This window comes from Camelina sativa, chromosome 19 (assembly GCF_030686135.1).
Source record: "Camelina sativa cultivar CO46 ecotype springtype chromosome 19, ASM3068613v1".
Taxonomy (NCBI): Eukaryota; Viridiplantae; Streptophyta; class Magnoliopsida; order Brassicales; family Brassicaceae; genus Camelina; species Camelina sativa.
In genome coordinates this window covers 10,044,530-10,055,681 of record NC_141898.1, presented here as the reverse complement: position 1 = coordinate 10,055,681, position 11,152 = coordinate 10,044,530, and the positions used below count along the sequence as shown (strand labels likewise).

The 11,152-nt window shown below is 36.1% G+C and overlaps 1 protein-coding gene and 1 pseudogene across 1 annotated transcript; one reads left to right on the top strand and one right to left on the bottom strand.

Moving 5' to 3' along the window:
- Positions 1–570: 570 nt before the first annotated feature.
- On the bottom strand, positions 571–7,272 carry LOC104767674 (uncharacterized; annotated as a pseudogene).
- A 2,454-nt stretch (positions 7,273–9,726) lies between these two features.
- On the top strand, positions 9,727–10,339 carry LOC104765913 (uncharacterized). The gene has a single exon (XM_010489709.3). It carries the CDS (start codon positions 9,785–9,787, stop codon positions 10,142–10,144), a length of 360 nt encoding a protein of 119 aa, XP_010488011.1. The 5' UTR covers positions 9,727–9,784; the 3' UTR covers positions 10,145–10,339.
- The last annotated feature ends 813 nt before the right edge of the window (positions 10,340–11,152 follow it).

Below are 11,152 nucleotides of genomic sequence, written 5' to 3'. Positions count from 1 at the left end.
CATAGTTTACTTCTTCTTTTTTTGACATATTACTACTTTAGCACTTCTAGGATCACATTTTAGCCTCACGTATGAAGAATGATTGAAAGATATGTGTTATATTCATTTCATACGTTTTATTACAAATAATAAAGTAAAAAATTAGAAAAATGCATCCTACAGTTTCGAAGTATATATTTACACAATGTATTAAAATAAGTTATTATTGACCGAACATCAAGTTGGATTATAAAGAAGAACAAAATTCATTAATAAAGCAAAACACCACTGGGTCTTGGTTCCTGGTAACCAACAAAAGTTTGGTAACTGGCTGAAGCTAGACAAGCCAACATATGACAGTAATCAATCACAAAGATCATTTTGCTTTTAGCAAGACAATATACCACTACAATTCGCTCTATTGGGTAGATCACGGGACAAAGGCAATATAGCAGACAGACGAGCTCAAATTACGCTTATGCTGCTCAGTCATAAAGACTAGTTTGACCTAGGATAAGACAGGTAGTTTCGGAGTATGTAGTGGCCTAGATCTTATGCTCAAGGACATGTTTCAGCTGGACCTTTTGGCTTTCAATTGATATCGTCCGACTTTGCGGGTTCATATGTAAATTCCTTGATTTCTTGGATATTATTAACTGATGCGTCAGTTTCTCTTAACAGTTTTGGGTCTCTCACCTCTTTCGCACATGTAATAGCATTTCTTGTTTTGAACAATGCTTCCAAATCTCCTACAAGCTTGTTCATTTATGAATATTTGTCCTCAAGTGTTACTTTGGCGTCAATAAGCTTCATCTGGACACGTTCCTCACGCCAAACCGTAATCATCAGCAGCATTCTTCTTTAATCATCTAATTCCTCTCTGAGATTCATGGATTCACTCTTCAATGCTTCAATCTCAGCTTTATCTTCTTCTATTTCCTTTGCAAGTTCTTCACAAACTTCATCAATTAACTTTCTTGCTTTCCTTTCTTGTTGGTAATCATATATGCATGTAACGCTTTACGGCTAACTATGAATCTACAAGCTCACTGACGAGTTTCAGATTGATGATTTCTAATCTATGACTATTTTTCTTTTCCCGGGCCATGTCAGCTTTCATGTCTTCAATGATTGCTCGGACCATCTCATGCTCGCTGCTGCGCTAAGCTGCCCTCTCCTCGCTAACTTTCCTGAGGAGCTGCTGAAGCTTCTTTTTCTGAGAACGCTTCTCACTCTCAGGATTCTCAATGCAAGCACGAGCTTCCTCGAGTTTCAACTCAAAAGAAGAAGCCAATGAAACAGCATTCACTTTTTGATTAATCTGCTTTGCATTGCTATAGATCTGGTGTACACCATCCCTTGTATCCAAGCTTATGGGATCCCATTTTGTTGGACCCTATTTTCTTCCCAAAAAAGACAAAAAATGACTAGATTCTGTGCAATTGCACCCCCGACACATGTCTAGAGCCGGGGCTGCATGGATTAGGTGTGTTACAAAAATATATTTAGAAGTATATGAACTTTGAGTTTGAGCTTTCTATAAATTCTTCCATAAACAAAACAGAAACTATATTAAAAATTCACCTTTGAAGTTACTTGAGCTAGCTCTCCGTGAGCTCGTTTGCATTCAGTAAAATTGATGATGACTAATAATTAGTTATCTATCATATATATGCTAGCTTGGCTATTATCGATCCCCTCGATTCCTTATAAATTTGGCGACAAAAATGAGAGAGCTACAAGTCTCGTGTACACGTCGTACATATAGTTGTATACGTAATATTAATATATTTACGTCTCTAGTTTAGTTGCAGCAGGAAGTACTGTTCTTATCTTATTTTAATGTTAAATTCTAAACGCAACTAAAGAAATAAGTCTTCGGATGGTACTTAGTCACATAATCAATAGAAATCATTTTAAAACAAAGAATCTCACTTTAATATGTTTGTTCGAATATAATGATTGTACAACAGTACACAGTATATATGGTGGAAGTATGTAAGTGTAACGTGTATATATATCACATAGCAGCCGAAAATATTAATACTATATGTTTGTGTAACGTGTAAGTGTAACACATACAAAATGAAAATCAAACACATTGTATTGATCGACCCATTGACCATTGTACATTTGTACTGATACATAGTGTAATTTAAAATTTTGAAATATGAAAAAATGAATAAATTAACAGATAGAATAAAGTTGAGATGATTAGTTTGGTCGCCTCTACAGAAGTATGAACACCAAGATTCTATCACTTATTTTACGGATCGTTTCGAGAGAACAAGAGGTGAGAGAGATTGATCGATCAACCAATGCAATACAGATCAGTTTCATTTATAAATCGTGTCTATGGGCCAAGTGATCGATACTAAATAAAAATGCTAGTAGTAGTGGGATAATCTGATGTAACACCAACCTCATGGTTTTGACTTATATGAATAATAATGGTATATATTAGTTGTTGAGTTACATTTGAATATAGATAAGGTATTTGTAGGGGTAGTAAATTGGGTAATTGATGTTAAGATCGGATGATGATAGTAGAACAAACAAACTATGCCAAAAACGGTAAATGATTAATAGACAAACAAATAAACATGAGTTGATCAGTTGTGATTTTTAATGGTATCATAACTAACAAATTAATGCAAACTGTTTAACTTATATAACTGAAGTGATAAATAAGACATGTATTCTCAAAACTTTCTAACTATTTAAAAACTTTTTTAAAGAAAAAGACCAAGAAAACATAAGAAGGTGATGGCAATTAAAATTTGTATGGAAAAGGTGGGAGACGTGAGTGTGATCAACATGATATGGTCTAATCGAGTAATATAAAACTGGGGGTGGGGGCATCTTTATGATCAGAGATTCTGTTCCCTTTGGTTGTGTTCACACTTTGAAGATACCTCTCCAATTTCCGTGTTCACACTTCACTCTTCCCTCGGCTGCTCGGCTTCATCCCAAGTTTATATAATCAAACACATAGTGGTTGACTAAAATAAGCTGAGAAAATGTTTTGTTGTGACTGTTATGAAACTAGAGAATTAGAAGATGTAAATCTCTTGTTATTATTCATAAAATTTCTATGGAGATTACATATATAGTAAGGGTAAAGTCTAAACCTAAACCGACTATGACTTAGTACTATGGGTCTATAGGTCGTACAAATCATATGCACAAAAGGGGCTGGTTATGGAAGTCCACTCCAAGTGTTTTACAACACTCCTTCTTGGAAGACATAACCGTGCCAATGCTAAGGGATCAGTGCAATACGCTTGGGGCGCTGCCTCATTAAAACCTTACCAGGAAAACCCAATGGGACAAAACCATGGTGAAGGAAAAAGAGTACAGCACGCATTGCTCCCCCTGTTCTAAGCATTCCTAAAGTCCTTAAGCCCCCGCATTCCAATCTGGTGAATGAGCTTCTTGAATGTAGTAGTCGGCAATGCTTTGGTGAAGAGATCGGTTGAGTTGTCGCATGATTGAACTTGCACCACTTGAACTTCTCCGGCCTTTTGTAGTTCATGTGTGAAGAAGAAATTGGGTAGGATGTGCTTCGTCCGATCTCTCTTGATGTATCCTTCCTTGAGTTGTGCGATGCAGGCCGTATTGTCTTCGTATATGACCGTTGCTTCCTTATCGTCGATCATGCCACAATCTATCCTGATATGTTGAGTCATTGACCTCAACCAAAAACACTCACGTACGGCTTCATGAATTGCTAGGATCTCCGCATGGTTAGATGAAGTGGCCACAATGCTTTGTTTCATAGAACGCCATGAGATCGCCGTACCACCGTGAGTAAAAACATAACCGGTTTGAGACCTTGAGTTGTGCGGATCCGATAAGTAACCTGCATCAGCAAAACCAACTAAACCTTCCTTGTTATAGTTAGTATAAAACAAACCAAAGTCTGTCGTCCCTTGTAGGTAACGCAAAACATGTTTAACACCATTCTAGTGCCTTTTAGTCGTACAAGAACTAAATCTTGCTAGGAGGTTCATGGCAAAACATATGTTCGGTCTAGTGTGGCTAGCCACGAACATTAACGCTCCTATAGCACTGAGGTATGGCACTTCAGGACCGAGAACTTCTTCATCGGCCTTCTTTGGACACAATGGATCTTTATTCAAGTCAAGGCTCCTCACAACCATTGGGCCGGTCAATGGGTGAGCTTGGTCCATATTAAACCTCTTGAGTACCTTTTTCTGTATATGCCATTTGATGCACAAGGATTCCATTATCAATGTACTCAAGCTGCAATCTCAAACAGAACTTAGTTTTACCTAGGTCTTTCATTTCAATCATCCACATACACTGCTATTATCACAAACCCTTTGTTTGCAAACTTCTTTATAAAAATACATGGACTGATGGGATCATTCTTATAGCCTTCTTTGGCTAGGTACTCACTTAGTCTATTGTACCACATTCGCCCACTTTGTTTCAGTCCATAAAGGGATTTGTTCAGCCTTATGCAGTATTGTTCTCGAGAACCACTCTTATCTTTAAGCTCAAACCCCTCTGGTAATCTCATATAAATCTCATTATCCAGTGGACCATATAAGTATGCAGTTACAACATCCATTAACCGCAAATCCAGTTTTTCTCTTATAGCCAGACTTATTAGATATCTAAAAGTCGTTGCATCCATCACATGGGAGTATGTCTCCTCATAATCTATTCATGGTCTTTGAGAGAATCTGTGTGCTACAAGACGTGTCTTATATCTCACGATTTCATTACTCTCATTTCTCTTCCTTACAAAGACACACTTATGTCCTACTGGTTTTATATTGAACGGTGTCCTTAAAATAGGACCAAACACATTCCTCTTCCTTAAAGAGTTTAACTCCACGTCAATGGCTTCTTTTTATTTTAGCCAATCTTTACTTTGAGTGCACTCTAATATAGACGTGGGTTCATGATCCTCATTTATCTCAAGTGCTACCTTATATGCAAATACTTCATCAATGTCGACATTCTTACGGTTCCATTGAATTCCAGACATGATATAATTGATCGAGATCTCATTATTATCAATACCATTAGGACTTTAAGGTTCAGCGTCCCAAACCTCATTTGGTACCTTAGGATTTGCCGCGGCCATGTCTGTAATTTCCTTAAACTCGGTTTGATTTGCACCTTTCTTAGATTTTCGAGGGTTCTTATCTTTGGAACCTAATGGTCTACCTCGTTTTAAATGTGGCTTAGACTCTGTAGCAACTTGATTGTGTTCCTTCTGAACATCAATACGTACTGGTGCATTACAAGCTAGTATGTACGATTTTGTTACTCTCTTTGGGTCAGCAAAGGAATCTGGAAATTGATTAGCTAGCTTCTGTAAATGAATAATCTTTTGAACATCTGCATCACATGCTAGAGTTCGAGGATCTTGCCAATTCAAGGATGTTTGATTCCATGATAATTCTTTAACCAGCTTGCTTGTCTCTCCACCCAACATAGGAAATTCGGATTCTATAAATTGACAGTCCGCGTATCTAGCCTTAAATAAATCTCCTGTAGTTGGCTCAAGATACTTAATAATGGTGGGAAACTCATATCCAACATATATTCCCATCCTCCTTTGATGTCCCATCTTAGTTCTCTGTGGTGGAGCAATCGGTATATAAACAGCACACCCGAATGTTTTGAGATGGGATATGTCTGGCTCATGACCCGTTAATAGTTAGGATGGCGAATACTTATGTTCACTAGATGACCTGATGCGTATAAGCTCTGCTGCATGTAATATTGTGTGTCCCCAAGCCGACACAGGAAGCTTCGACCTCATTAACAATTGTCGAGCAATTAGTTGTATTCGTTTAATGAAGGATTCAACTAATTCGTTCTGTGTATGGACATATGCCACAGGATGTTCCACACTCACCCCCATGGACATACAATATTCATTAAACGCTTGGGATGTAAAGTCACCAGCATTGTCTAGACGTATAGTCTTAAGTGGAAATTCTGGAAAATGTGCTCTTAATCTTATAACTTGAGCCAACAGCCTAGCAAATGCTAGGTTCCTTGTGGATAGCAAACAAACATACGAACATCTGGTTGATGCATCAATAAGGACCATAAATTACCTAAATGTCCCACAAGGTGGGTGTATAGGTCTACATATGTCCCCTTGTATCCTTTCCATAAAATGCAAAGTTTCCTTAGTTACTTTGACTGGTAATGGCCTAACAATAAGTTTCCCTTGTGCACATGCTACACACGTGAGATTCTTAGGGATAACTTTTCTCTCTTTAAGAGTATGCCCATTTGAATTCATAATAAGCTTACGCATCATGTTAGAACTCGGATGACCAAGTCGGTCATGCCATAGAGTGAACTGTTCATTGAACATTTGGTTCATTGCCAATTTAGACTCTATCATATTAACCTTAGCATGGTAAAAACCAGTAAATAATGCGGGTATAGTCTCTTAGGATTTTCTTAGATCCTTGGGTGATTTCAATAATGTATAGGAACTCTTGGTTTCCTTCACCCTTAGTTTCAACATGTAAACCATTCAAACGAATGTCTTTTAAACTCAATAAGCTCCTTTTGAGCTGGGTGAATATAAGGCATCACTTAGTTCAAGATGTGTGTCTGGCCGTAGCCTTCAATAAAACTTGCTATACCCGCTATTGTGCTAATATTGGCATTTTTCGAAATGAGATTATGCAAAATATCTCTTATCATTCAAAATTATGTGGCTTGATCCACTATCCACCACAATCATATTTTTGTCCTCAATCATTTCTCATTATAGACAAGAATTATGTTTTAGCCATAATAGCATAACAAATGCATATCTAAAGGTAATAATATAATTGAATTTAAACTAAAATCATAAGTCAATAAAATTCAAAGCATAAAACATAGAAATTAAACCAAAACAATTTTAAATTTAATTATCCTCTCCTAGACAATCTGAAGTCTTTTAATCCAATTGGTCATCATTCTCATGGTTGAAATCTTCTTCACCATCGAGATGAACCAGGTTAATTTCTGGATTCTTTTTCAAACTCTCTTAATAGAGATCAACAAGGTGCTTAGGAGTTTTGCATGTCTTTACCCAATGATTTTCCATACCACATCTATGGCAAGTGGACTTGGTCTTATGTTGCGGTTTAAATTGCCCGTGGCCTCTACCTCGACCACGGCCGAAGCCGAATCAGTTTCCACGGCCTTGACCACCAAAATTGTGTCCTTGATAGGTCCCATGACCAGGACCACCACGTCCACTTCTCCCATGGCCACGGCCACACTTGTCCCTACGGACATAGTTAGACTCTTTAGTCTCTTTTGGCTCTTTAGGCTCGTTGGGATTTTTTCTTTGCCATGTTAACCTTGTGAGCTTTAGGTAATGGAGCTGTACCCAGAGGTCTCAAAGCACTATCCATCATCAATAGCTCATTGTTCTGCTCAGCAAGCAACAAACAAGAGATGAGGTCTGCAAACGTCTTAAACCCCTTTTCACGATACTGTTGTTGAAGCAGTACGTTATTGGAGTGAAAGGTAGAGAATGTCTTTTCTAACAAGTCCTCCTCAGTCACCTCGGTACCACATAACTTTAGGATTGATACTATCTTAAATAGCTCTGAGTTATACTCATCCACGGTTTTAAAATCCTGGATCCTTAAGTTTTTCTAATCAAATTGAGCTTTTGGTAGGAGCACCGTCTTTTGGTGTCCGTATCTGTTTTTCAACGCTGTCCAAAGGTCAAGAGGATCTTCAATAGTGAGGTACTGGTTTTTTAGACTCTCAACAAGGTGATGGTGAATATGCAAGATCGCCTTATATCTATTTTTCTCAGTGCAATTATTATCATCCTCAATTCACTCACATAGGTCCTTTGATTTCAGGTTGATCTTAGTATCTAATGCCCATTATAAAATACAAAACATGCACCCGATTATTGTCATGCGGTATTTGAGACCGAACCATGCAATTATTTTAGTCTTTGGCAATGCGGTATTTAGGACTGAACCATGCCAATTGTTTTAGTCTAGGTCATGCGGTATTTAAGACCGAACCATGGATTTATTTTAGTAGATAATGTCTTGTTTTATTACATAATTTCGTGGCCTATATTATGCATGAGAACAGTCCTAGATAAACATAAGATCTAGAATGCAATAATTTCCTTTTATTAAGTTTTTCCTTTTACTAAGGTTTTCTTTTTCCTTAAATTTAATTTCTTTTTCTAGTTAGGATTAAGACAAAAATTTAGGAAATATTTTCTAAGATTTTAGGATAATGACTAGAATTAATTTGGAAGTTATCCTAATTTATGTTTTGACTTTTCATGCAAAACTTAGAACAATTCCGATTTTAATTTGGATTTTAGGGTTTTTGATTTTTTTTTAGACAAAACAATCACCAAAAATCGGATTCTAACAACCTAGAACAATCAGATTAATAATCTCTCTATGAATTTCGAATTTAGGTTTCTAGTTCTAAGGTTCTCATGCAACAAGCAATTTCAAGCAAGCAATCAACAATAACCAGATTTTAATCATAGCATAATTGGTTTAATTTGCAATCAATCTAAGCAATCCTAAACCTTAACAATCAGATTTTAAAGTTTTAGGGTTTTAGGGTTTTTGTTTGTTGATTGTTTACTTGTAGATTTTAGGGTTCCATTAGATTTAACAGATCAGGTTCATTCATAGGTTCTAAGGGGGTTTGATTATTGTTTACCTTCCACTGATTTGGGGTTGACTGGAATTAAACCGGGAGCTAAAGACCTCGGTTATACCTTAAGCTTTTTATCACGAATAGGCAACGAACCTCAGACTGGTTTTGAATACGAACTAGAACCGATCTCCAAGCTTGAACAATCACGAACTTGATCCGTTTGAGAGCTTGGACGAACTGGAGAAGATGTGCGGCGGCTTTAGGGTTTTAAGAACTTTTTCTCAGTTGGACTTTTAGGGTTATCGTGCTGATAACGTGTTTTTATGAAACTAGAGAATTCGAAGGTGTAAATCTCTTGTTATTATTCATAGAATCGGCATGGAGATTACATATATATAGTAAGAGCAAAGTCTAAACCCAAACCGACTAAGACTTAGTACTATGGGTCTATGGGCCGTACAAATCATATGCACAAAAAGGCCGGTTATGGAAGTTTACTCTAAGTGTTTTACAACAATGACTAATTTTTAACAAATAATTTTAGATTTGAAGTGTTATGTTAGATTGATATTTTTATATGGGGATGATTGTTTGTAAAATTACATATTAATTAATACATTTTTGGTTTGCTTTTTAGATCTTTGATGGTCCATCGAAAACTTTTACACAAGTAGTTACCATAGTTTTAGATACATTACAAGAGTTAGGTTCGAACAAAACAACTTCTGATTCTCTCATGCTTTACATGTTTGTAACTTTCGTGTTTATTTCCTTTCTGTTTTTGTTTGACGTCACGATATACTAATATTATAGTTCTTCTTTCTTTGTGTATCTCATGACGATATTTGCATTTTCACCGGCATACATAAAATAATAATCAGCAAAAAATATCTAAGCCGAGCTGACGAGCCAATAAGGACACGTGGATCGGTGGACGAAGCGCCAAAATGAAGAAGGACAAAAGCTGGTGACGGTGAGTTCAACAAACACATGTCCACGTAGGATAAAAGTACTCTGAAATCCGACGTGGCATATTGCATATGTTCTTGTCTCCCTCTTATGATTTCAATATCTCACCAGCTTCCACCTACGCATATATATAAACAAGGCTTTACAACTACGTCTTGAAGACAAACAAGAAAACAAAAAAGAATTAATGGGGAATTGTTTAAGGCACGAATCAGAAATGCACTGGGCTGGTGAAGACTGGGATGAATTCATCGAAGAAGATCATCATAATCATCATCATCATCATCATAGCTCTAAAAGTACTTCTAGAGAGGAGGCTCATCAAAAAGTGATTGTTACACGAGACTGTAAATCCTCTGATCTATCTGATCATGAGATGATCAAGATCAGGCTCACCAAGAAGCAACTTCAAGATTTACTGAATAAAGTCAACGTCCATGACTTCTCGTGTCCGAGCCAGATGATCGATCGTGGTGGTTACGACGAAGAAGGCAATCAACAAGGGATATGGAAACCAGTTCTCCAGAGCATACCCGAAGCTAATTAATTGAGATAATGTTTTAGATGTTGTATATTCTTAGGTGTTTCGTCACTTTCTTGATTTGAGGTTATGTGTTATTATTAGGTTAGGACTTTAATGTAAAGTTTGGTTGTTTATTTTTGGGGCACTCATAACACTTTTATTTTTTGCTTGTTAGTTGTTAGATTGTAAATAAGAATCAAAAGCTTGTTGTTTATACCAGGATCCAGGACTACTACTTGATCGCTTAAAAATTCTTATGAATCGAAACCTCTCGTCAAAAGCCACCTGCAGTATTAAAGCTAGAAGAAGTAGAAAATAAGAAGAGGAATCAAGATCAAGCAAATGGTATGGCATGAGAGTGAATCTACTGAGACAGAGTGATCAAGAAACAGAGTATGATTTGATTTAGAAACAGAACTATGAATGAGTTAATTTGTTATGGGCCTTCTAAACCCAAATTGTCGGCGTATACATTTTTGGGAAATATGAAATAAATCGTGAAGTTCAAACCTATTTACAAATATATCATTAATATTTATTATTAATTTAATAAAAATTTGTAAAACTTGGGTCTGTTCAAAGTACTCTCTTTTCCAAAGACTCATTGTTATCCTAAAATTTTGGATCCGAGATTTTAAGGAGTTTTGGATGTGATATTTTCCTATATTTTACCTATTTAGTTGGTCGAGCACAAAATAAATAAAAAAATCAACTTTCCCAATTGTAAAAGAAGAAGACATAACTTATATATCTCTTTATAACAAAAATTATTATTTAATTTAATTTGCTGATTGCTAACATATCTCTATACACATACATATCATAATAATAACAAAGGAAAACATTAGTATGGATCAACTGACAGTTTAAAACGTCGAAAATTAAAAGGATTATATGCACAACAAAATTGTATATTCTAAAGTGTCTATTTATATATAGATTAAACAAACTAAATTACAATGTCACAATATAGTATACACATATAATTTTAAAAAATTTAAATAATTTCAAAAACTATTATCTATACATTGC

Excerpts from the sequence above, each read along its gene's own strand:
- LOC104765913 (XM_010489709.3), top strand. The coding sequence starts at position 9,785 with ATGGGGAATTGTTTAAGGCACGAATCAGAAATGCACTGGGCTGGTGAA.